General features: G+C 39.8%; 1 protein-coding gene across 1 annotated transcript in view; it reads right to left on the bottom strand.

The window, feature by feature from the left end:
- Positions 1-26,068, bottom strand: part of dlg2 (discs, large homolog 2 (Drosophila)) — a 198,269-nt gene that overhangs the window by 153,278 nt on the left and 18,923 nt on the right. The window contains exon 3 of the mRNA XM_034683719.1: positions 9,404-9,555. Coding sequence (XP_034539610.1) covers positions 9,404-9,555 — 152 coding nt within the window. The remainder of the gene's footprint in view (positions 1-9,403; positions 9,556-26,068) is intronic.

Genomic DNA, 26,068 nt, shown 5'->3' with positions numbered 1-26,068 from the left:
GGTAGTAATAAATGTGATTAGAACTTTTGAGCATTATGTTTGTGTTAAATTACAGTGTGCTTATCCTTATCATTCCTTGCACTTAATTTTCCACACTATGACATTTTTCAATGTCATCTTATTTTTTGACAATACCGCAATAATTCCGTACCGTGGCCTTAATACCGTACGATATCGTACCATGAGATTTTGATATCGTTGCATCCCTACGAAACAGTATCTTTAATTAGTGTGCATTTACTCTTCATTTTCTTTTTCTGTTTCTTCCGATGAATAGGCGTGATGTTTGCTCTGACTCTGGACTGCATGAAAACATGGTGTCTTGTAATCCCATGCAGGCTTGGCATATAAACATATGTGTGATAAAATAATGAGATCTTTCAAAAGGATTAATTATAAAACACACAGTAACACAACATCAAGAAACAGACTCTGCATCCCAAACTGTGACCAGCTCCCTGTACCCCCTCGGCCTGGATGTAACAAGACCAGAGATTTAACTCTGGATTTAGAGTTGGTGTCCTTGAGCACAATAATCCTGTTCTGTCGGACACCTGTATGGATGTAACATTGTTTTTAAACGCACGGGGCACAGTGTAAGGGTTATGCAAGAATTGGCAGTGACAGAAAGCTGGAGTCATCATCATCATCATCATTGGCTGGTCAGTCAGTCTGCTGCTCGGGTAAGTCTTTAATTAGAAGCTCAGATAGCGTAAGCCTACATGTGCCTGTGGCAACCAAAAATAAATCTCTGGCACACTAAGACATACTACACAGCCTTTGTGCACGCACTCTTTCTTTATCCCTCCTTTTTATAGCAGCACTCTCTCAGACTTAACATCCTACTATTCTCTTCATTTGTTCAATTTATAGATAACACGGGCAGTTTGTTTACAAACTGGGCCCTTATACATGCTACGAGCAACAGAGACATCATCTTGTGTTTTCTCACCACTCTAATGCTGTTTAAGTAGAACTAGAAATAGAAATGCTGACTAAGCCTGTTGGTAAGATACTGTAAATTAGTCTCAGCGAAGAGGGTTTCAAGGAAAATATCTACTGCATATGATGACCTGTGCACCATCATGTGATTTTTTTGTGCTACTGTGAGAAATACAAATGCAGATTCAAACGATCTGTTTGACAGGACTTAGATTTGATGCTGTGACGGTTCCCTGAAACTCCATTTAAAAAACACTGATATTATCAGAATTTTGAATCCTCTGCAGTTTCTTGCCATCAGGTAGAAAGTCTGATAAACACAGAGCAATAAATAGCTTTAAGAGGGATGATAGAAAATAAAGGACAGAGAAGTGTTGAGGTCAAGGGTAGAGTTCAGAGAGAGGATGTTGGTGGTTTATCGTTGAGGCCTCCACCCTACATCCTGTTGATGACCCTGCTCCTTCATGCTACCTAACTGTATCTTCCCCAAGTAGCAATTAGGAGGAGTGATTATGTGTACATTCATTCTCACCACAGACCACACTGCACTGCCTGGGTGAAGGAGTCATCTTGTGTGTGATACTGGTGGAGAAAAATAAGCTGATAGGCAGAACATGAGCCTGTCTTACTGATGAATAAGAACTCTTTTTAACTTGAAGAAACACTGAAGAAATAGATTCAATGGGGCGCCGCGTGCCCCATATACAGACTATTGCCCTCGTCGCAGAGGGAGCAGGTTCAATTCCAGCCTGGACTATTTGCTGCATGTCCTCCCCTTTCTCTGCTCCCCACATTTCCTCTCTCATCAGCTGTCCTGTCCATTAAAGGCAAAGAAAAGCCCCCAAAAATATAAATATACCTTGAAAAATGTTTTAAAAAGAAACAGATTAAATGTTGTAGCATTGATTCTTCTGTAAAATATCAGATTTGTTTTTCTACAACTTAAACAAGACTGAGGGCAAAAGCTGTGAACCAACAGATACACTGTAATACAGCACACAATTGAAAACTCAACTGAAATGATTTAATTTGACTTTGACTTATTCTCACTTATTAAGAACTACTTTTACAGAAAGGTCTTCTTATAGTTAGTCTGTTAATTGCCTGTTTTTCAAAATTGATTTTTCAAAATGTGTTTTATTTTGTATACAATTATTATTATAATTTAGTTATTATTTTTATTTAATTATTATTATTACATGGTATTGTAATTATATTTGTTGTTATCATCATCATGATTTTTTTTATTATAAGTAGTAGTATTCTTAATATATTTTTGCTATAATTGTTATTATTATTATTATTATCATTATTACTATTATTATTATTATTATAACTATTATTATTATCAGTATTAGTAGTAGTAGTAGTAGTAGTATCAATTTCAGTATCATTATTATTATTAGTAGTAGTATTATTGTTATTATTAATATATCACCTTTTCACACAATGTCAACATCTCATGCATTAATCCTGCAGGGACTGGATCCATGGATTAAAGAGTTTAATTAAATTCTGCTTCATAAAGTTTATGAAATAACATTAATGTTGCTTTAAATTACTGAACTTAAATAGTTGTTTACCCCAGATTTTTTTTTAACGCTCATGTCTAAAATCCATCCTCTTGAATCAACATTAACTTTATTTGTTTCTATTTGATAAATCCTGTTTAACTCAGAACCATCTGCTGTCTCATCATTTGACAGGACATGTGCATCTTGATCAGACAGCTGATTGCGGGACAGCAGAGGAGATATACAAGCCCTGCTCTGATGACCTCATGGTGGTGTCATCAGTCTCTGAGGACTCTTCTAATCCCCATCTTGTTACTCAATGACCTCAGCACAGTGCGTTAGCAGCTCCTGCTGCCACACAAGGGTTATTTTAAAAACATTAAAGCCTTGTCTGCATAATCTGTTTGGAAATTATTTTACATGTCCTGTGTTATTTACTGTTAGCAGCAGCTATGACACTGAGTGTGTGGTTCTGTAGACAAATAGGATTACCAGGATTACACTAGTTGGTCCCTTTCCAACTCAGGCATGCTGTAAGTTCACCCCAGAGGACCGTACTACGAAGCAGGATTTGAGGTGAGTGAGGTAACCTGAGGTTCTACTCTGAGTTTTTAAAAGGCCAAGAAGGAGTTTCATTCCAACAAAGGTTAATCTCCATGGTAACTTAAACTGCACACTTGATCTGCTGCGGAGCAGGTTGTATTTGAGATAATGATTCAATCCAATAAAACCACTGCAAACTGATCAATCACTTCTACTTATCCTGGAGCTCAGTGTGGATCACATGAGAAGAGGGGGAGAGTGTTCACCGGCGGTCTAAACACCTGGTGATTTGTTTGAATGTGATGTAATCATCATCATCAATCATCATGGGTTTAAGTCACATAATTTTTTTTTTGCTGCCGCCATCTTCAGGACCATAGCGTCATCAGCCGGCTGCCCGGCTCTATTAAATCAATGGCTGGCTCCGGTGAAAAACTGCTATACAGACAGGCCTATCAAAAATAAATGTTATTTAAATAAATTAGGTATCTAGGTTTGGAGTCTTATTTACTTGTAAATGAACTGCAGTCTCCACGGTTACTCTTCTTATACCAAAGAGTCCCTCATGACATAAGAGCACCAAGGCTAACCTGCTACATTACTTCAGGATGAGTTCATGATCCTGAAGTTTAATCATGTGAAATGAAGAAACTTTTCTTGATCATAGGTCCTTATGGGTCACTGTACCTGTGAGGCAGTCTTTAAAGATGCCTGCTAAAATAGATATGTATAAAAGTATAGCTTAAGCCACTGATTAACATACAACTTGTTCCTGTTGTAACTGATACATCTTAGAAGTAATACACACACATATTAATATAGTATTTTGTCCCCTTTGTACCCCCCATAACTTACTTCTCAGACCATAGCAACATATTTTTTAAAATACTGTGTACTTGAATATAGCAAAAAATGAAACATGTCTTGTCACCACACTTCATGTGCCCTGATGGTGGAAAAACTAATCCTATTAGGCCTGACATAAGCTTACTGTTAACTACACATACATGTACACATGACGGCCACGGGTCCCAGTGCTGGTTGGTTTGTCGGCTGTGCACATCCTCAGAAATTAATGCGATGTGGAGGCGAGATGCAGGGGTAGTGTAGAGGAAAAGGGGATGTGACAGTCACTACAGCAGCATGGACAACAAGAGAAAGTTTTAAAGACAGCCTGAGGAACAAAGTCCACATCTGTAGGATGCACGGCAACAAACATGCAACAAGAAATTTTATTAGTCAATGATCAAGCCTGCTGAACTAAATAGAAACACGTCAGGGACTGTGACGTCCACGCACGGAGGAAAACGTTTAAAAAGTGAGCAGGGGGCGGTGTTGATGATGTTCTGACCCGGTCATCTACCCTGACTCCTGCCATGACTCATGTTTACATCCGACTGAGCTGGTAGATGCATACGCCCCGAGCTCTCTGGTGTGCCCTCACCATTTATTATCCGTATATATATCCTCACCGTACATTTACAACTAAGCTCACGACTCAGCCGGACGCCTACACGAATGTGAGGTTAAACTGCAAGTTCCGTTTTAGTTTGCCGGCTGTTGGTTCTGTGTTTGGCAGCTGCAGTTGTGTTGTTTCAGTGTGTATCTTGTGTATGTTGCACTCGCTTTATTTGAAGCTCTGGTAAAAACTAAACCGGGGTCAAAACTCTCACTCTGGACAAGGCCATGAAACAACAACTACAAAATGCTGCATCTACCAGGATTTACAGAAACCCATTTTCAAGTTGAGGGGAAATCCCTTGCTGACCTACATTTCAACATGCGTCAATGTGATGGTGTTTTTCCTCTGTTTCCTCATCTTTGTTTATTGTATTCAGCACACACCCAGCTGCACTGCAGGTCTGAAGCCTTACTATTTTTTTAATGATTCTTCAGACTCTTGTTTTGTTGAGAAAAGTTTTTGGAAAGTGAAAGGACGGTCATGCTTTTCTATTCTGGTTGATAGGTTGTCATGGAAGCAGGTTCTGAGTCACAGGAACTTAAAAAGATATTTATAATCATAGCTACAAAAAAAACAAAGGGCAGTTTAGCAGCTCTGATTAGGCACAGAAACATTAGAACAGCACAAGTAGTCACTCCTTAAGGCACACACTGTTTCCTTGTCTACCTTAGTCTAAATCATAATTTTGTTTAAATGTTCCTTCTTAGAAACAAGTTACAAGGTGCTTAACAAATAAAAAACAATAAATCAAGCAACAATGAAAACAAGGCAGATAACTGATTAAAATGAAAACACCAATAAAACTAATAATAGCAAATAACAAAGAAGTAAGATGGAATACTTCAGTAAGTTAAGGTGAAAGAAACAAACAGAACAAAAGCACTCCTTGCACAGGATTAGTATCACCAGACCCCGGGAAGGACTTTTTTTTTTTTGTGGTCCAATCCATCCACGTGTTTAAAAATAAGTGAGCAGTTTGCTCTGTATTCTCTTTTTAAAACTGAAAAACTTTATCCATGTCTTTTATCAAATTTATAGAGGTTTCAACATTTGGGATCTACACTTGGACCTCAGTTATTTTGGCAGATTTTCTGAAATCAAAAATCAAAATCCCAACATCAGTTTTGTTTTGCACTTTCAAATAAAGGGATGCTGCATGCTTTTATTTTGTCGTGAAACCTTTGTTTTGGGTTAGCTTTGACTTTGACTGAACACAAGGAAAGCAATGTTGGGATGCTCCTCATTGACTACAGTTCTGCCTTTAACACAAAAATCCCGGACATTCTGGTCTCCAAACTTTCCATCTTGGGTTTCCACCACTCACCTGTGCCTGGATAATGGACTTTTTGATCAACCAACCCCAGCGTGTGAAACTTGGTCCCAACCTCTCCTCCACCCGCACTCTCAGTACTGGCTCTCCTTAGGGCTGCGCACTAAGCCCACTACTCTACTCCCTCTACACATTTGACTGAAGTCCCGCCCACCCAGAGAACGTCATTGTCAAATTTGCAGATGACACGACGGTGGCGGGCCTGATTTCAGGGGGAGACGAGGCAGCCTACAGAGACGAGGTTTGGATGCTTGAAGAGTGGTGTTCAGTGAACAACCTCACACTGAAAACTGCAAAAACCAAAAAGCTCATCCTGGACTTCAGGTGAAACCGGGCCGCACCCTCCCCCTTGTACATCAATGGCGAATGTGTGGGGGTCCAGTCCTCCAAGTTCCTTGGCGTCCACATCTCTGCAGACCTCTGCTGGTATGTGAACACCACCTCGTTGGTAAAGAAGGCCCAGCAGCGGTTACACTTTCTGAGGGTGCTCAGGAAGGAACATCTGAACACACAGCTGCTGGTGACCTTCTATCCTTCCTCAATTGAGAGCCTGCTGACCTACGCTGTCACAGCGTGGTACTCCAGCTTCACTGAGGCCGACCGGAAGAGGTTGCAGAGGGTGGTTAACACAGCACAGAAGATCATCAGCTGCCCTCTGCCCTCCCTAAGTGACATCTACAGCTCCCGCTGTCTCAGCAGAGCCAGGAACATTCTGAAGGACACCACTCACTCGGTTTCCACCTCTTTGACCTGTTGCCCTCTGGCAGACGTTACAGGTCTATACGGTCCAGAACCAACAGACTAAGGGACATCTTCTTCCCCAAAGCTATCACCATACTCAACTCAAACCTGCACTGACATAAGCCAGACTGATGACACTTTCCCCCGGACAATAACTACCTTCACTCTCTGTGCAATATTCGTTATTCTTTTTTTTTTTTTTGTTAATTCAACCACCCTGCACTGATATCTTGTCTTGCCCTTTTTGTCTTGTCTTCTTTGTGCAACAATATCTACCTCTTGTGTTTTTATATTAAATGTGTGTGCACAATAAAGGCTTTCAATTCAATTCAATTCAACTTAAGAAGATCTGTGTTTTGATATCTGGTACATACCTGAGACACCAAATATGCTGTGAATGTTGAAACTTAATGTTTATGTATCGTAACATAGTTAAAATTTAAAATCCATAGCCACTTACTCATCCTAAGTGTGCAGAGTGCTGGAAGTTCTGCCGTGACTGCATCTTTGTATTTAAATTTAGATCAACCACTTCTGTCATGACCTTGTATCCCAAACATCCCATCACTCTACTGAGCTGACAGCTCACTACAACCAGTAAATCTCCCTTTACTGACTTGACAGTCGATTTAAGGCGCTCACTCTAATAATAAACATGTCTGCTGATTAGGGATGCACACTTTAGATCTGTCCAATAATGTTTGTTTATTTCTTAACATGTTAATATGCCAACTGCAGGTGGCTGTACGTGGTCCGCCATTGTTGGTCACAGTGCAGTAGAACGAGCGCATCCGAGAATGTAGACTAGAGAGTCAATATGACGTCACCGTGACGTTAAATTAACACAGATGCAATTTGCAAAGCATGTGCTGCAAGGATTCCCAGAGGATGAAAACAGTCTTCAAGTTTTACCACAAAAAAATCTGATAAGTCACCTGAAAGCTTGTCATAGCCACAAAGATGTTGTTAAGGAATAAGAAGCAGCAGTCGCCGCAGTTATCATTAGCACTATAAGAAGACAGGTGATGTTGTGCCTGTACAAGGAGCTTTCAAACCTGTGGGAACTTTGCAAGACACTCCAAAGGCAAAAACATCTGACAAAATCAATGAATTTAATGCACTTGATGATCAACCTTGCTCTGTAGTAAAAGCCCGAGGAATTCACTGGCTAACACTCCAAATTGTCCAACTCCATTTGATCTGCAGAGTCCTTCTCTACTTTCAAAAGACAGCTAAAGACCCAGCTCTTTAGGAAACACTATGCACTTAGCTAGACTGTTCTCCAAGATTCAAGATTCAAAGGTTTTTATTGTCAATTTCCACTGTATATACGAGACATACAGGAAAAACGAGATGCTGTTTCTCTCTTCCAGCTTTTGAATATCTAAAATTTAAATATAAAATACAATAAAATATAATAAAATACAGTTCTATAAAACATCCTATGTACACAGTGCAGGTAGTGCAGTGACAGTTTAAAAAGGGACAATGATGTGTGTGTGGGAGACAGTTTAAAAATGAACAATGGTAATGGTGTGTGTATGTGTGTGTGTGTGTGTGTGTGTGTGTGTGTGTGTGTGTGTGTGTGTGTGTGTGTGTGTGTGTGTGTGTGTGTGTGTGTGTGTGTGTGGGTGCCACTGTTATCCCCAGTGGCAGACCATGTCTTCCAGCTACAGTTGACTCGCACTGTCCTGCTCTACTCTGGGAATCTGTGTTCAGCTCTGGAGTGACCCAGCACTTGGTACCTTGGTAATTATTGTGGTGATGACAAGTTAATTGTTGATGATGATAATGGAACGTCTTAAATGGTTTGGTTGCTTCATTGTAGATGTTCCTTATTTTACTATAAAAAAAAATACAAAAATAAAAATAAAATTCCTTATTTACTTTTGTGCATTGCCTTTACACTGATCGGCAGGTCCTGCATCCAAATGGACTTGAAGCACTTTGTTACTCTTACTGATCTTGTTTCCTCTTGTCTAGATCTTTGCTTGTGTTCTTCTTGTTCTCGTATGTACGTCGCTTTGGATAGAAGCGTCTGCTAAATGACATTGTAACATTGTAACAGCACATTTGGATTACCAGTGTACTCTCCTGAGTCGCTGCAAACGTATCCCTGCCTGTTCTGTTTGACGAGGTTTCCACACACATCCACACTCTGATACAAAACAATTTATATAAGTTTATATATATAAATTATATAAGTTTTAACAGGGACTTATAGACTTCTGACATTAGTCCAGTGAGTAGGCTGAGTTTGACGTCCCGGAGGCTGTATGAAGACTTTAGCATGAAGGGCTCTGGTTCACAAATAGCCACAGTGATATTTGTTGCCTTTGAGACCATGCTCGTGCAGTGGGACATTGCAAAGGAGAGGGTGCACATTGTGTTTAGAAACAGTCACACAGTAAAGCCAAGGCTATGGGGGAGTGTGTGTTAAAAGCTTGGGCTGTATGGCTCTCACTTTGGAGCTTGTTATAGAATTAATAAGAGTTGAAGAGTTAGAACTGTTCCATGTTTTTGTCGGCACAAAAGTCACCTCAGTTGGTCAGTATAAAGTGTATAGATACATTTTTGTGAACTACATCTCAGCCTTTCTTTCCTCAGGTGTGAATAAACTACACATTGTGGACTTATTCTTTTAATACAAATTTGCAAAAAATATTGGTTATCTTATAGTTAGCAGCCACGAGGAGCGATAATTGTCAGTTTTTCGGTATTGGTTAAATAAATCACATGCATCAAGCTGATTCATACTCTATTGCTGCTGACTCCATTTCAGCCTCCATCAGTTTTATTTCTGCTCTTTCTGAATGGCTGAAGCAGACAATCTAATCACTCAGAGGTGAATCTTGTGTGTCATCAACTCACCTCTTCCAACGGACAGGGGGAGCGTGCAAGCTCAAAGTTTTGGATGGAAACACTCTTCTCCCACTCGTCTGCTATGTGGTTGACCTCCTCCAGTTTTTGCTCGCAGCTCTTCTGTGTGTTCAGCAGCGTCACTTCATAGAACTCCTGGATATCTGTGGAGATATAGGTGCCACATGATTCATGTGCTGTTCTGCTTCTTCATAGATGAAACATTTAAGGCGCTGAATAAAACAGACTTTGAGAGTGAGCAAGATGAAAGTAAATTGGGGTTGGTAGAAAGAAAAAAAGAATGATTTAGGGACAATTACAAATAATTGCTTGTTCCAGTTATTACAAACTGATGTGTTTGAAGTTGTGCTGCAGCAGGTGATACTGCATTGACCTCCAGTTCACTGAATGAATCAACTGTTGTTGTGACTGGGAGACAAATGTATCCTAACTAAGGAGTTTAAAAGTAACCATAGAAAGAAGTGAGTGGGCGTCATTACATAAGTTTATTAATAGCTGGGGCAAACCATTGCTGAAATGTGTGCTGGCTGCTGAAAACTATAAACACTGAGGAAACGATAAAAACAGAATCCTCTGTTAACCACACTCCATGTCCGGCAGGGAACAAGGACGTTCAAGAGTCGCTTCCATGTGCCCAGCCAGCACACAGCGTTAATCTGCTTTGTTCTCCATTCTTAGCTGATAAAACCCTCCAGCCTCTCACGAGCAGAATGATCTTTTACTATCTCACCACTAACCAGGGTTCCCACTCTTTTCCAGAGATCATTTTCCAGGACATTTCCAGGACATTTTCAGTGATGATCAAGCTGGTATGACAGCCTAAATTGAGTTACCAATTTAGTTCCTAAATAGTCTAATATGTTCCTCTCAGTGGAAGTCTACATTGAAAGACGTCTATGGCTATCCATGAAATCATCTCTAACATGCTTAAAAATTATGGCAAATTAATTATAGAACAATGCAACCACAGATGTACAGCACTTTAGTAGTGCAACCAAGTAACAATGATGGCCAACTCTCACCTCAGCTTTCTCTTTTCTCAAAAAATATAAAATTAGCTCAGTAAAAAACAAAAGAGCCAGCAAAGGACTCTGGAAGCTGCCTTACTGAAATAAATAAATGATAATCATAATCAGAGGATCAGTGCATAAATTGACCTAAATAGAACTGAATGACAAAAATAGCCACAAATATTGTATGAGGATGTGTTTTTTTAACCTTGTCAGGTCGCACGCAGTCATATTGGAATAATTTTCCAGGACAATCTTTGATTTTCCAGGACATTTTACTTTTTCTCCCATTTTCCAGGTGTTTTCCAGTACTGGAAAACTGGTCGACTGTTTTTCAGATTTTCCATGTTTTCCATGTTTTCCATGTTTTCCAGGACGCGTGGGACCCTGACTAACCCCAATCCATCCAGAGGTAAGGTTTAATTTATTTTACTCTTCTTCTCTGGGAGGTCTATCCCGGTGTGAGCACACTAAGAGCAATGAAAAAGGAAGTCAAACATAGCCTATTACTTGTGCTCATGTACTTGGCTTATATCAGGCCATGTCTCATTTGAGTCTCATAATGTTTGATTACATATTCTAATCAGATCTTACTTATCTGCTCTAAATGCAAATAAACACACAGCTTTCGACATATCTGTCGAATTAAAAAAATAAATAAATAACACGTCAACTGTTTAAAAAAAAAAAAGCTTAATGCAGACTCAAAGCAGAGCGAGACCAGTGGCAGGACCAGACATTTGCTGGTGCTATGGGGCTGCTCATCTTAGTGATTGTGCACTTAAATACTAGATATTTCAATTAATGTTCTGGGCTGGCAACACTCAATGCGCACAAACACACCAATGCCTATAAACGCACCTATTGGCACACACGTACATTCGCTCACAGACTGGTGCATAAACGCATGTCCCGTCACTTTTATAATGTCCTCTATGTAAACAAAAGGTGGAAGTTTCAGCAGAAGGTAAACAATCAAGCCTGCCTACAAACAAAATTATGAATTACGCGCTGCGCAACTGAGACAGTGACGGCTCATGCATACACGCAAAAGGCTATACATCTCATTTTTGCTCAGATACTATCAAACAAAATCAACGGTAATTCATTCTTCATCATTGTATTAATGAGCAACTCAGGAATAAGTAAGCCTCCATGAATTCAAACATGTCCTTCAACCATCAAATGCATTGAATTTACGCACGCAGCCAGGAAAATACGCACTTACCAATTGATGTCTTCAAAATAAAACTGTTGTTATGGGTGTCCGTGAATGCATAAAATAACTTGAACACCCAAAGGGTTGATCACAGGTGTCTTTGGTAATGCCTGATTCCTCAACAGAAAATCATCGTCCCCGTCCTCAGACTTTTCTTAAGTTTCTGTCAGTGATAGACTCTTCTAAATCTCCCTCAGCCCCACGAGACAGCCCCCGAATAAACCTTTAACTGAATAAACACAGGCTCACATGTGACAAGACAAGCGGCCTTCTGAAATGTTTATGTATGTTTCTACTACATGTTTTCATTCTGCCATAAGAGTCAGACCGGTGAATAAACCTTACTTGGATCAACATCTCTCACCTTAACTGTTTTTAACTACATGGACATTTATGAAATGTAAAACAATCCATTAGGATCATGATTAGGATACACACTGCTGCGAAACAAGCTCAAACTGGCGCTCAAACACAAAGTGTACGTAAGATCAAAGATTTCATGCGTGCTGCGCAATTGGCTGAAGATAATCACCTGATCCGGCTTTTCTTTAGATTTTTTTCAGGTGAAAAAAATAGATATTTATGATTTTGTTATTTCAATTGAAATATATAGGACTCACGTATAAAGAGAACTATATTAACAATTTAATTAAACTTCAGAAATGTCTTGGGGGCGCTGTGAGGGGGCTGTACCCTATGGCTGTGCCTAATACAGGGGTAGCTTGAGCACACTCAAGCCCCTCCTTGGCGCCGCCCATAAGCGAGAGAGGTAGATCTTTCTTTGATCGTTGTGTCTGATGATATTTTATTTACACTTTATAATTATAGCTATAATAGCAATGTTTATATAGCATCTTAGAAAATATGGGTTTGTAAAGGGTTTACACCATCAAGGAAAAATAAACAACACAAACACAGAATAAGAAAAAAAAGCTCAACGACAGAAACTCCAACCAGCAAATAATCAATCCAATGTAAGAACCCGATCAGGAGAACCCCAACAGCCTAATTAATCGAAAAATAAAACATAAGATGAAACATAAGAACCCAACAGGAGAAAAAGATAAGCTGACAACATGAACTGAGACCATGAGGACCAAAGATGTAAGACAAAGTAATCAAACAGAAATATATAGAAACATTAAGAGAGGATGAAAACAATGAAAAGAGATGAATTGGGTAAATAATGTCATCAAGACAAAAAAATAAAATAAGAGCCAATTAAATGAACAATAGAGAATAAGAAGTATAAGAAGGGAAACGCATAAGAAGATAGACATATAATATAATAAAAGGGATGTTTGTTTTCACATTTTGAAATAGAATGTGATGAAGACTGAAACTCTGTTGGGTGTGGGAGGTCGGCAGATGATTATAACTAACAAAGAGAAGGACAGTGGTGGAGGCTTTGACCAGTTTTCAGACGGATGAGGAAGGCAGAGACAGCCAGACCAGAAGATGGCACATGAAAAATATGCTCTGCTTGTTCAGTGGCCATAGAAATAAAACCTTAAAGCAGCTGATGCTCAGATGTTGGATATCCTCCTTTGGCGGTGAGTACTGCAACTTACAGTCCACATATCCAGCAATGGTTAACTCCAAATGTTAAAAACAACTTAAGTGAAGCTAGCAGTCCCTCAGGGACAGCTACCAGTGAGGATGTTGAATAAAACTACAACTAGTGATCAGTGTCCAGCAGCTAAACAGTAAACTCACAGTAAAATCCACAAGTCTTGGATACAAATTTTATCTAATTGTCTGATTATTTCAGGGGCTTTTATTGACCAGCAAATTAAACACCATACATGCGCATGAAGTCTAATCTCCAGTTAATCAAGAGGCTCATGACCCTCCTCTATTTGTGAGGTTTATTATTGAAGTAACAGAACAAGCTGCAGGCTGGACTCTCTGGACCCAATCCAACAAAATATTGTTAAGCTGTAACTAATCATTTGGTTTCTTGTTGCATTTATGATGTTTATATGTTCTATGTGTAGTATAGGTGTGAGGAGGAAGCTTGACCTATCAAAACAGAATAACTTCCAAAACAAATAGCTGCACCGACGCCGTAAGTTGGCGTTACACAGGAGAGTTCTTAAAACAGTCACAGCATTTACAGGAGGGACGTGATAACCGTGATATTAAGTGTGTCACTGTTACAGTGACCAAGAGCAACCAGAGATTGTGCTCAACATTTGAGGGCACATTGTCTCTGAAAAACCTAAGTATCAAGCCTTGAGTGGGCAATGGAAAAACTTGAAAAGGATGAGTCCGGCCTGCAGGCCGCTAGTTGAAAATCCATGTTTAGGCCTTCATCTAAAAACAGTTCCCAGCAGGATAGCTGATGTCTCGTAAGGTAAACAGTGGTAGCTGGTGATGGCAGTAGATACTGTTCGTGTGTCTATCAGTCTTCTGTGATACATTATGGTCTACATATGTTTACTGTATCTATCCGCACTCTGTGCCCGGTGGGTGTTAATTTCAGACTATGCCTGCCGGTTATTCTCAGAGATAAGCCTCAGGCACTGTGCCTAAAACTTACATTTCCACATTGCATTTTGTTAGTTTGATCCGTAAATGCAGTTAGGAAGAGTGTTTACAAGATGTTTGACCTTTTCAGATAAGGTCAGATTTATCAGGATGTTACCCAGTGCATATCTTTGATGGCTTGACAGACGAAAACTAACTCAAACAAAACATGTATCAGTTCTAACTTTAAGGGTTCAAAATCTTTCAACAAATTCTCTAATCACCTTGGATGAATAACAAAAAGACATGAATGCGTCTTTAGACAGTGATGAAGACACTTTAATACTTTTAAACGCCCTTAAATTTCACTCACTTGGTTTAAGGACGCCATCACGCTGAGTTCTACTAGAAAATAATGTCACTGTCTTAATAAATCACAATAGATTTCTACATTTCGTAGGCTATTGTTGACTGCAATGCACTCTGGGCAGTAACGTCAAATATTTGCTCTTCCTCCCATACTTATCCTGGGTAAGTGACATTGGCTGAGCCCTTTTCATTTTAATGCAAGTGCAGTATCAGTGAAGAGGACAATAATGAAGCAGTTACCCTCAGTGTAGATCAAAACATTTCTGATCTGAGAGGTCAGGAGGTGCGAGTGGAGCTAAAACATTCAACAGCAAGCCTCAATCTAAAGTCCACTTTTACATCTCAGTAAATCATGTGGAGGAATGCAAATTATCATAAGTCACATTGTGACCCATATTGTGATTTTTATTGCAAGGCTCTTGCCAGAACGTAAATCTAATGTTTACACAGAACAAATAGACAACCAAATATTTCAATAATAAACAAGGTAAGATGTGTATCTGCACACGTCTGCAGCAGTATTCACCAAACTCTCATCCTGACACTGATACTTTGACATGTTTCTGTCACACTGTGTCCCCACACAACACTGATGACAAAGCATTCCTGTCAAAGGCTTTACATCAACAAGACTGAGTAAGACAGGTGCAATCAACAAAGCAGAAGCATGTGTAATAACAGCATCACACTGTAGGCATGGTGTTCATTTTGAAGACAACATGCAGAAGTTTAACCGTCTGCAAATCAATATGTAGATTGATTCTGGAACAGAGACGTCACTATTCATGTTCAGATGGTCTGCTTTGCCTGAATGTCATGTGAGTCACTGCGTACCAGCCTCGGTGCATTATAAGCTTCTGGAGCTGAGTGGACTCAACATTATATTGACATTATAACCACCACACACCGCCCTGTGGAAGCTCTTTGTTTGGATTTCACTCCAAGTGCTGTTGTTTGAGAAATCCAGCAACACGTTTTGAACAGCGAGCAATGTTTCACCAAAGATCTAGGTTCTTAACAAGTGATCTGCCAGCCCAGTCCAGTAGCTCTGCTATGCACACAAAAGAGGGATTTGCATTTAAATAGATGTTGAGAAACACAAGCCGTCTACATTCAGCAGCAGATAAGGACTCTTGTTTCTGTCTGTCATACACAAATGATCCAATGCATCCCTTTTCTGTAACAGGAAGTAATTTTAAAAACATGGATGATGATTACTGGAGGGGTTATCGTAAAAAAAAACACACAAATAAAATTATTGTTTTGTGAATTACAAGAAAACGGCTAAATTTATGCTAATCCTTAAAAGCTTTTATATTCCATGAATACAGCAGGGTGAGTGTATGTGTCCGTCTCAACGTCTACAGAACAGGTTGCTGTGTGTCGTCACCGGTCTGACTCTTATGGCAGAATGAAAACATGTAGTAGAAACATACATAAACATTTCAGAAGGCCGCTTGTCTTGTCACAAATGAGCCTGTGTTTATTCAGTTAAATAAGGTTTCAGTTTTGAGTCACTATAAGGAATATAAATTAAAAATCGTCTAAGATAATAAGGTAACGTCCAACAGCTTTGCTCACCATAGCACCGATTAACAAGCACTAACAGCTGGTGTCAAATACCCACATCTCTGCACTGCATTTAGACTTTAAACATCAAAAAAATCATCTGTGACTAGCTGTTTGTATGCAGAGCTTCATAAATAGAGCAAACACACAACAACAGAAAGTTTATTAGAGTAACTCACAGTGCAGTAAAACCTCTCTGCTGTCTCCGGTCATATTGCAGCGCAGCTAGTCTGTGAAACAGTCTGCTGTGGGAGGACCAGATGCCTGGTGGCAAGCTAACAGTGAGCCTAATCCTCAGACAGAGGCTGCCTGTTCCCATCAATTCAGACAATGACCCCGCATAGCCGATTTCTAATTCAGCTCTCCTCTGGGTAATGTGCTCAACCCAGCCAGCAGGCCTTTCACACTCTTGCCTTAATGAACAGAACTCTGTTTCCTACAGAAGCAGATGCAGTGGTTCAAAACAGTCATCAACCAGCCACTCCAGACAATCCCCGCCCTCTCTTTCCTTATATCAACAAAGTGAGCTTCCAGCACCAGTTAGTAACACAGTTATTTAAAAGTCAAGTGTCTAGCATTTAACATCCTCATGAAAGGTAACAGCACCTGATGCACTTTTGCAAAACTCTCCAACTGGAGTCTCCAATCTCTGCATATGCAACGAGAAAGCTCTGGGAGTAACAGAGCTGCAGGTATCTCTGTTCCCCCTCTTTAATAAAGCTTCTGACATATTTCATAAAGATTGGTACATAGATAAAATTAAGTCAAATTGACCTGGAGGAATGTACAGTACAGATCCTCAGCTGGTAAGATAACAGGGTAAACTGTGCTTGCTAACATTTGTAATCATGTAATTACACTCAGCAGTGAAAATATCTGTTAAACCTTTGGTACTAACTGTTAATCCATTGTCTTTATAAGAAAAAACAATGACAAAATCCCCATCTGGTGAGTATTAGTGTGAGCAGGGCCATGGGTATTGGCATGCCATGCAATCTGCTCATCAGAACAGACATGCAATACAGCTCAGTTTCAAAATATGCATCACTATTTGTCGATGAGATATCAAGGAAAATGATGGTTAAAATAAGCATGATTCAGGATTGTTAGAGGCACTCTTGAACACAGCTTGTATTCATTTAAACAGTTTTAAGATATAAAGAAAGAAGAGGAGTCAAAAAACTGTTTATTCTCTTTAAACCAACAAAATTAAGTATTAAATACACACTTAAATGCTTTGTTAATGAAATTCTAATGGTAAAAGTTAAATATAACAACACAATTTTCATTAAAAAATGTGTATAAATCAGCATTCAATTGTAGGAGGTCCTGGTAAAAATATGTTTTGTGTTAAACATGAATGTCCCTTCAGTGTTCCCATTTTATTGTCAAACGTTTCTAGCTTAAAATAAAAATACTAATTATACTACTAAAACTGATTCAAACTTATTCCAACCCTGTCCTGGAATAAGCTCTGATCTGGGAGCTCCCTGCCCTTCCACATGCCTACGTGGACTGTCAAAGCCTGAGGTAGGGAGAGCACACATTCTGTGTAAGATGCTTGTGTTAAAATCTGACTATCTTGACCCTGACAGGAATCTATGTTTGTATTGTAGAAAATTTGATATTTTCAGACTTGTCTATTACCTGTGTACACTTAGTCTCACTCCTTACGTGAGCTCAGAGATTTCCTCATTAGAAAGGACTTGATTTCACTTATTTTGGCTTAACAGCTAAATAAAAGGATGAAAAACTTGAGTCGTCATGCATAACTCCCTATTGGTGTTTTACAGGTGTGGATAAAGGTATGTATGTGAGTTGCTTAGGTCAACTAAATCACTGCAGACATCATCTATAGGTGTCTTTGTTTATGGTTCAGTGTGTAGAAATGGGACTGTTTAGCCATAGACACTAGTTTGAAACACTCCCCTGCTCACCTCTCCTGTTAGTGAAGCTATGGTGGCCATCGAGGACAAGAAGCTTCAATTTTGCATGATAAGTATGATCCTCCATTTGTCAAGTTTTTGCCATCAAAAATGTAAGTTAACAAAAATGATTTTGCACACAACAACAACAACCACTCTCTTCTTCTTCTTACCGATGCATTTGACTCAACCACTCACTCCATGACACAGATACTTTATTTTTTGCTCTGGTCACGTCTTCTTTTGGGTGTCAGGTCCTCAACATAAGCTTTTGCATGCAGCTCTCCCCCCTTTGGGTTTCCTTGGCAACCCTGCAGTAGTGGATGTGATGAGATTTGAATCCTTCTCAACATATGTTTCACATGCAACTTCCCTGGCTGCATCATTTAAGAAGCACAGATTCACAGTGACACAAAGCCTTTTCACAGTGAATACACACACTGTCACAGCGCTGATCTGCTTTCTTCATGCTTACGTAACGAGTGGGTGGAGTGGGCTGGGGCTCACAGGGAAGGATCCTCTGTAGCTCTGCTTCTTTGGGGAGCCATTATTCCAGCTGCATCCCCTCCTCCACAGTGACTAAGGTGCCAGCTAATCCCTCTATCTCCCAGCACATGCAGGCTACCAATTATTGCTAATACATCCCAGCTCCCTCCGGCTCTCACCTCCCTCTATGAAGTAACGTTGTACCGTATAACGAGTGGTGTTAACGAGAGAATAATTTATTCAGGAATTCCTTTTTAACAAAAAACTTCCTCATACAGTATTACAGCTATAAATCCTGTGAGTACACAGGAAAAGATCACTGTATTTTCCTATTTTGCAAATATCACTAGGAATTTACACAAAATGATACAGTAGCTGCTATCGTGCTAAGCCTGAAGACACAGAGTTGAATGTTTTTTTAGCAGCTCTCACTTACTGTTGAGCTGAAAACTTAAGAAGTGAAACAAAGAGAGTGATACACGAAGGTTGTGATTAATGGAAGACATTCTCTTCTGTTTGTGCAAAAATTAGAGATGCACAAATCATAGCTTCTGTGGCAGAATCCAATTTTGTTTTTTTTAAAGAACGAGAGCCGTCAGACAAAAAGACACCATTTCTCGACTTTTCTTGTCTGGAAACTCGATCTGATGTCAATTAAGTATTGACGATGAACAAACTGTTATGATATATTGTTAAAAGGAACTTCACATAATGACACGTTGACCTTGTTGGATTAACATTAGGGATAGGCCGATTATTGGCCAGGCCGATATTCGTCAGTTTGACGCATATCGGCATCGGCCTTTTTTAAAAATCCAACAGCCAATAAGAGAACAATATAAAACTGAGTTACTTTGGATCGAAATTCACTAAATTATTATTTGTTTAGTTCTCATTTAACTTTATAAGACATGCTAATGAGCCTGGGAGCTCCCTGCACTTTTTGTTAGAATTTTAAAACAAAGATGTCTATTGTCTGAGATAAAAAAAAAAAACTTTAACATGTTGCAAATCTGAAAAGCTGTTTAATAAACATATGCTTAAAGGCATTTAAACAAAGTTAAGTATTGGAGTTTGTATTATTAATAAAGATTGATTATTCAAAATTTTGACGCCAATATTTTCCTTTTTACTGCAAATGAATATCGGCTCCAAATATCAGTTATCGGCCTCCTTGACTACTAATAATCGGTATCGGTATCGGCCCTGAAAAAAACACATCGGTCAATCTCTAATCAACATTATATTTTAAAGGGGGGAACACAATAAATTAGAATTTCGTGGAAAAGTTAATTTCAGCAGTTCAACTTGAACTGTGAAAGTCATATATTATATAGATTCAGTACACACAGAATGAAATATTCCAAGCATTTGTTTATCTTAATTGTGAGGATTATGGCTTACAATTAATTAAACCCCAAAATTCAGCGTCTCTTAAAATTAGAATATTACACAAGACAAAAAAAAATGATTTTTAATACAGAAATGTTGGCCTTCTGAAAAGTCTGTTCATATGCATTCAAACTTTCTTGGGGTTCCTTTTTGCATGAATTACTGTATCAATGCAGTGTGACATTGAGGCCATCAGCCTGCGGCTCTGCTGAGGTGTTATTGAAGCATTCAGCTCTTTACTGGTTCTGGTGTTTCTCACCTTCCCCTTGATAGTACCTCATAAATTCTCTCTGGGGTTCAGGTCCAGCAAGTTTGCTGGCAAATCAAGCACACTAATGTCATGACTATTTAACCAGCTTTTTGTGCTTTTGGCAGTGTGGCAAGGTCCCGCTAGAAAATGAATTTGGCATCTCCGTAAAGCTTGTAAGGAAAGGAAGCATGAAGTGCTCTAACATTTCCTGTTAAAGGCTGCATTAACTGAACTTCATAAGAAAAAAGTGGACCAACACCAGCCAATGACATGGCACTGAAAAACCATCACTGACTGCATAAACTTTACACTGTACTTCAAGCAACTTGGATTCTGTGCCTCTCTACTCTTGTCCTTGATTCTCGAATGTAATGCATCTGAAAAGAGAACTTTGGACCACTGAGCAACTGTCCAGGTCTAAGACACCACTGATTGTCTCTGGTTCAGGAGTTGCTTGACACGAGGAATGCGACAGTTGTAGCCAAATTCCTTCCACATCTGTGTAGTGGCTCTTGATGCATTGCACCCAGCCTCAGTCCACTCCTTGTGAAGTTCCCCCAAATTCTTAAATGGGTTTTACTTGACAATCTTCTGAAGGCTGCAGTTATCACTGTTGTTTGTGCATATTTTTCAACCACACTTCTTCCTTCCACTCAGCTTCTGAGTAATATGCTTGGATACAGCACTCTGTTAACAGCCAGCTTCATTAGCAATAACTTTTGTGACAATGTCTTCTGGACAACTGTGAAGTCTGCAGTATTCCCCATGACCATGTAGCCTACTGAATCCCACTAAGAGACCATTTAAAGCAGGGGTGTCAAACTAATTTCCGTTCAGGGGCCACATACAGCCCAATTTGATCTCAAGAGGGCCAGAACTGGGGGCACCCTTGGCCTAGCGGTCTAAGCATGCACCCCATGTACAGAGGCTATAGCCCTCGTCGCAGAGGTCGAAGGTTCGATTCCAGCCTCTGCCATTTACTGCATGTCCTCCCCCACTCTCTGCTCCTCTCATTTCCTGTCTCTCTTCAGCTGTCCTGTCCATTAAAAGCCGAAATGCCCCCAAAAAATATAACTTAAAAAAAAAAGTGGGCCGGAACTGTGAAATCATAACATAATAACCTTTAAAGAAGGACAAATCCAAATTTTAACACAGTGTTATGTCTACAGCAAAACAACAGATAGATTATTATAATGAAGAAGGTAAAGTTGACAGTGTTGTATACAGGGGTCCAAAAAGTCGATGAATTACCACTGGATTATGCAAACGGCAAATATTCTTTTTCCTCAATTTGAGAAAAAAAAGTCCCGAAGCGCCATTCAGGTGTGCTCAGTCAGCTGTTTGATTGTAGGACAAATTTGAAATAGCAGTTACTTTAGCTGAGCAGCCGAGTGCGTGACAAGACGAGCATGATTGCTTTCGTCAAGGCAGGAGAGCAGCCCAGGGCAGCTTGCAAGAAGGGAGCAGCAGGAATCCTGGCAACTGCACAGGATTGGCAGCTCTCAGTAGACCTGGAGAGACAGCTGAGGTTCCCTCAACACATTGTCAGCGCAACTCTGAGACCAGATATCCTCCTGGTCTCAGAGTGCACAAAGAACATCGTCATAATGGAGCTGACAGTGCCATGGGAGGACCGCTTGGGGGAGGCCCACGAAAGGAAGAGGTCAAAATATGAACACCTGGCCATCGACTGTCGGGCGCAGGGCTGGAAGGCTAGGTGTATGCCCATTGAGGTTGGCTGCAGGGGATTTGTGGGGCGTTCACTCCACAAAGCCCTAAGTGCACTGGGCATTACTGGAGCAGCAAGGAGCAGAGTGATCAAGAACACCACCAAAGCAGCTGAGAAGGCCTTGAGATTGCTCTGGATCCGAAGATCACAGCCATGGGGAGAAGCGAATGCTACCTGAGCACAAGCTACCTGATCAACTGCAGCTGGGTCGCCAGGGTCAGAGTGTCTGATGTTGAAAGACCCAAAACACTGGATGACCCTTGGTTACATCAGTGATGATGTGTTCAGGTGCATCGGAAGATGTATTTAAAACCTAATTGAAAAATTGCGGTTAATGACTTCTCTGTAATTTTCTCACTTTGCAAAGTCATCCCGCGGGACGGTTGGAACCTCAGGCGGGCTGGTTTTGGCCCGCAGGCCATATGTTTGACACCCCTGATTTAAAGGCTCTTTGTAAAATAAATCATGCATAGGTGGCCATTGTTATTTACACTACAATGCACTCTGGGTAGTGACTTTAAAGAGTTGCTGGTTGCTTCGTTCTTCTCCTCATACTTTCCCTGCATGAGTAAAGTACGTGAGCTTTTTAAATTTTAATGCAAACAAAGACTGAAAAGGATAAAAATGAATACCAGGTATTCAACCTGGTATGAACCATAGACTGTATAAAATATTGCTGTAGTATCCGTGACGTCACCCATCTGTTCCTGAGAGCTGTTTTGAAGCCAATCGACAGCGGCAGCCATATTGGAAATGCAGAACTCAACCAGGCATAGTGTGACGTAAAGGGGCGGAGTCTGAGCCTCCTAGCCAACAGCTGTGTGTTCCCGACCGGGAGTCCAGTTAGTCATGTCCTTATTTGGGCAAAAACTCATAATCTTAATATCTTCTGAACTGTTGCGTTAAAAAAAATTCACCCACCATACAGTGTGTGCAGATGGAGAGATTAGCTATGTAGAGCCAAGCTGTTTTTTGAACCAGGCTGTAAACATGTTTATTAATGCTGCAAAGATTGTCTTTTTCACATTCATGTCTGTGTGGTTTCCGGTGTTTCTGCAGCCAGCCTCAAGCGGATTCTCAATGTATTGCAGTTTATAAGACTTTGCATGGGCTTCATCGTTTGAGACTGGAGGTTGCTGCTTGGTATGAACAAGAGCCAATCATATGTTGACAGCTCAAAACACAGCCACTCTGCACAAATCGTGGGTTTTAACTGTGAGAGTGAATGAAAGACAGAAGCCTGGTGTAGCTCTTCATTGCTTTATAGATTGTCAGTCAACTACAGTAGTATATTTTGGTCTTCAGTCTCAGTTCACAGTGACTCACAGAGTGACAGCTGTCTCACAAGAGCAATATTTCGCAGCATCAGTGTTTGTGTTGCTGTGCACATGGCATGTGTGTTTATTTAAGAGGAACAGACAGACGGCCACTGATCAAGACCAAACAGGGTGAGCATCAGCGAACTCCGTTCATTCAGTGCACCTCTATGCAAAACCTCAAGTCAGACCATGCTTGTTCAAGTGTGAATGAGTTTCTATGTAAGTTAAACAAAGCATCATATTTCTTTAACAGCATTTACAACATCGTATTACATCTGTTCTGCAGTGTGTGGGTGCTAAAGAGCAGGGAGGATGGTTTAGGAAAGTCAAAGCTATAGTTTATTGACTTCTTTTCTACCTTGTGTTGTGACATAAGAGAAGTGGTAGTCAGGTTCCACCTCTTTCTGACCCATGCTCATTCATCACACAATCGAGGCCAAAGATAAAATCCCATTTACATTGCTCCCAAAGAATCAGCATCACCACAAGAGACTTAATGTGAGTGCTGAAAGTAAGTCTCTGAATTTAGTGACGAGTGGGCGATAACTCCACTCAGGTTTGACTCTAAATTGCAAAAAAGAGAGAACAGGATTAAAATAATGACTTCAAAATGAAGTTAACACTTAACAAGGCTCTGATTCATCCAACATGCCATTTTCACATCACATCTATATACAGTTTTGTCTTTTTTGGCCGTGCACTTTTTGCAGGGGGGAGAGGGGATGGAGTGAATACTGCTAGACTTTCTCAAAGTCGTTGTTCCTGTCATCTTCCAAGAAACACATTTTAAGCATCCTTCACTCCTAACTCTTTCTCAAACTAAACCATAACCAGACTTAAAATATATCAAACACATAGAGGATTCCTTTTCTGTAGCACTTTTATGGTTTATTCATTAATTTAACATTTAAGGATAAATCCAGTTCATCTTGTTTTCATCATTTGGCTCTGCTTTATTTCTTGTGGTTGCGTTAGCACAGGGATCAGCAAGTTCAGCTTAGAGTTTTTTCAACTTGTCTATGACACTACACAAGGGTGGGGAGAGGATCAGACTCCATTTAATCCAGATGATCTTATTATTATATTATTACTTGAACCCATAATAGTATAACTGTCTCTCATTGCACAACAAAGTCAAGACGGCAGGTCTCTAAACTGTGATGCATGCTTACACTGAACAAATGAAGGCAATTCCTTCTGCCTTATAACATTATTTTAGCTCCTCAGTACTGTGAGTCTGATATTATTAATTTAGCAGCATAATATGAGTGGAGGAAAATAAGCTAATGCAGAATTTTGAATGTTTGAAGAAAGCGGCAAAAGTTCAGAAGAAAGACTGTTTAAAGCAAAGCCTCTTTTTATCCAATATGACACTACCATTGGGAGTTTTTGGTCCTTTGTTTTTTTTCAGACATCTGCTGCCTTCTAGATGATTCAGCTTCATAATATAAATACAATAGTTACTGTTGTATAGCACTGTAGGTATCTTATCAAACCATCCAGCAGAGAAGACATAATGGCTGAGGTTTGCCAACATTACTACCCTATTTGCCAGAATCAGAATCCCACTGCACAGACAGGGGGAGGTATGACTGATACCAGCTAAGGCAAGGCGTCTTGCCAGAGGAGCTGTGTAGGCCACCAAAGTCTGCTTTATAGTGTGGCAATGGCAGGTCAGTGGGAGGAACAACAAGGAAGCTATCACAGCAGTGGGTCAAAGAGAGACCTAAATTCAGGCTGAGACTGAAAATTCTGGACCAAGAGCCGCATAAGGAGGGGCAGGACCAAAACATTTGTCCATGTGTTGCAGGGGCGTGCTGACATCAGCAGGTGGGATCAACATTCCCATACATCTTTGCCACTCTCACTTTGGTCATATGTGTGTGCTGCAAAACTTAACACTGACTGAACGCAGGTCTGGCACAGATTGAAGTGGAGTGGACGTTAAATTGCCTCCCATAGGTCATCTGTATTCATTTCTCCCACATCATCTTCCAAACACGTTTTATAGTTTAAAAGAGAGGAGGTATGGAAGCATATATGTAACGTATATATGGGTGAGTAGGTAAATAGTCTGTCTGCGAGGTGAAGACTGATGTCACTTTTCTGCACTGTGCACATTACAATTTCATTTTCGAATTGGTTTGAATTATGTTACACATTTAGCAGGGCAGATTTGAGAGCGAAAAAGTAAATGTGCTTTCCGTTTTCATTTCAATTGTGTTACAAAGTGTCCATGCTTGAACATGAAAGTTAAAATGAAAAAGGAAGGATTGCTTTTTCATTTTATTTTTGAGTAAAAAAATGCGTATTCATTCTGAAAATTAAAAAGGATTTCTGTGAATGCATTTTAATTTTCAAATTTTCTTTTTCATTTGAATTATGATAATAATTTGGAGGGGCATTTTTTTTTATTAAAAAGAAAATGAAATTGACTGCTGAGCTTTGGTGTTTTCCCATTCCAGATGAATGGGATGAGATTTCCCAAACCAAGCCATCAATTTTGTGAAAAAACGATTGTGTAAGAAAAATGGGAAAGCTCTGGAAAAGATATGAGTATTTCAGTGGGGAGTTCATTTTAAGTGTCTTTATTCATGCAGCTAATGATAGGGGTAATAATGACCAGTGTTCAAACTCCTTGTCAACATTTTTTTGAAACAAATCTTCAAATTCATGTGGGAAATAGATGGTGAGATATTTTAAGACAAGCGGAACAACATTAAAAAGCACAGTATGTCAAGGATAATCACGAGCCTCTGTGTATAGAGAAAAATGTTGCTTTTGTCCAAGTTGAACTTGTAGCCTGAAATATTACCAGATGAATCTGAAATATCAAGGACTGCAGGAACAGAAACAGGGAGATCGGAAACATACAAAAGCATATCATTGGCATAAAGGAAATTTTCTAACACCAGTTAT

This window comes from Notolabrus celidotus, chromosome 5, assembly GCF_009762535.1.
Source record: "Notolabrus celidotus isolate fNotCel1 chromosome 5, fNotCel1.pri, whole genome shotgun sequence".
NCBI classification, from domain to species: domain Eukaryota; kingdom Metazoa; phylum Chordata; class Actinopteri; order Labriformes; family Labridae; genus Notolabrus; species Notolabrus celidotus.
This window is presented reverse-complemented; position numbering and strand designations above follow the sequence as displayed.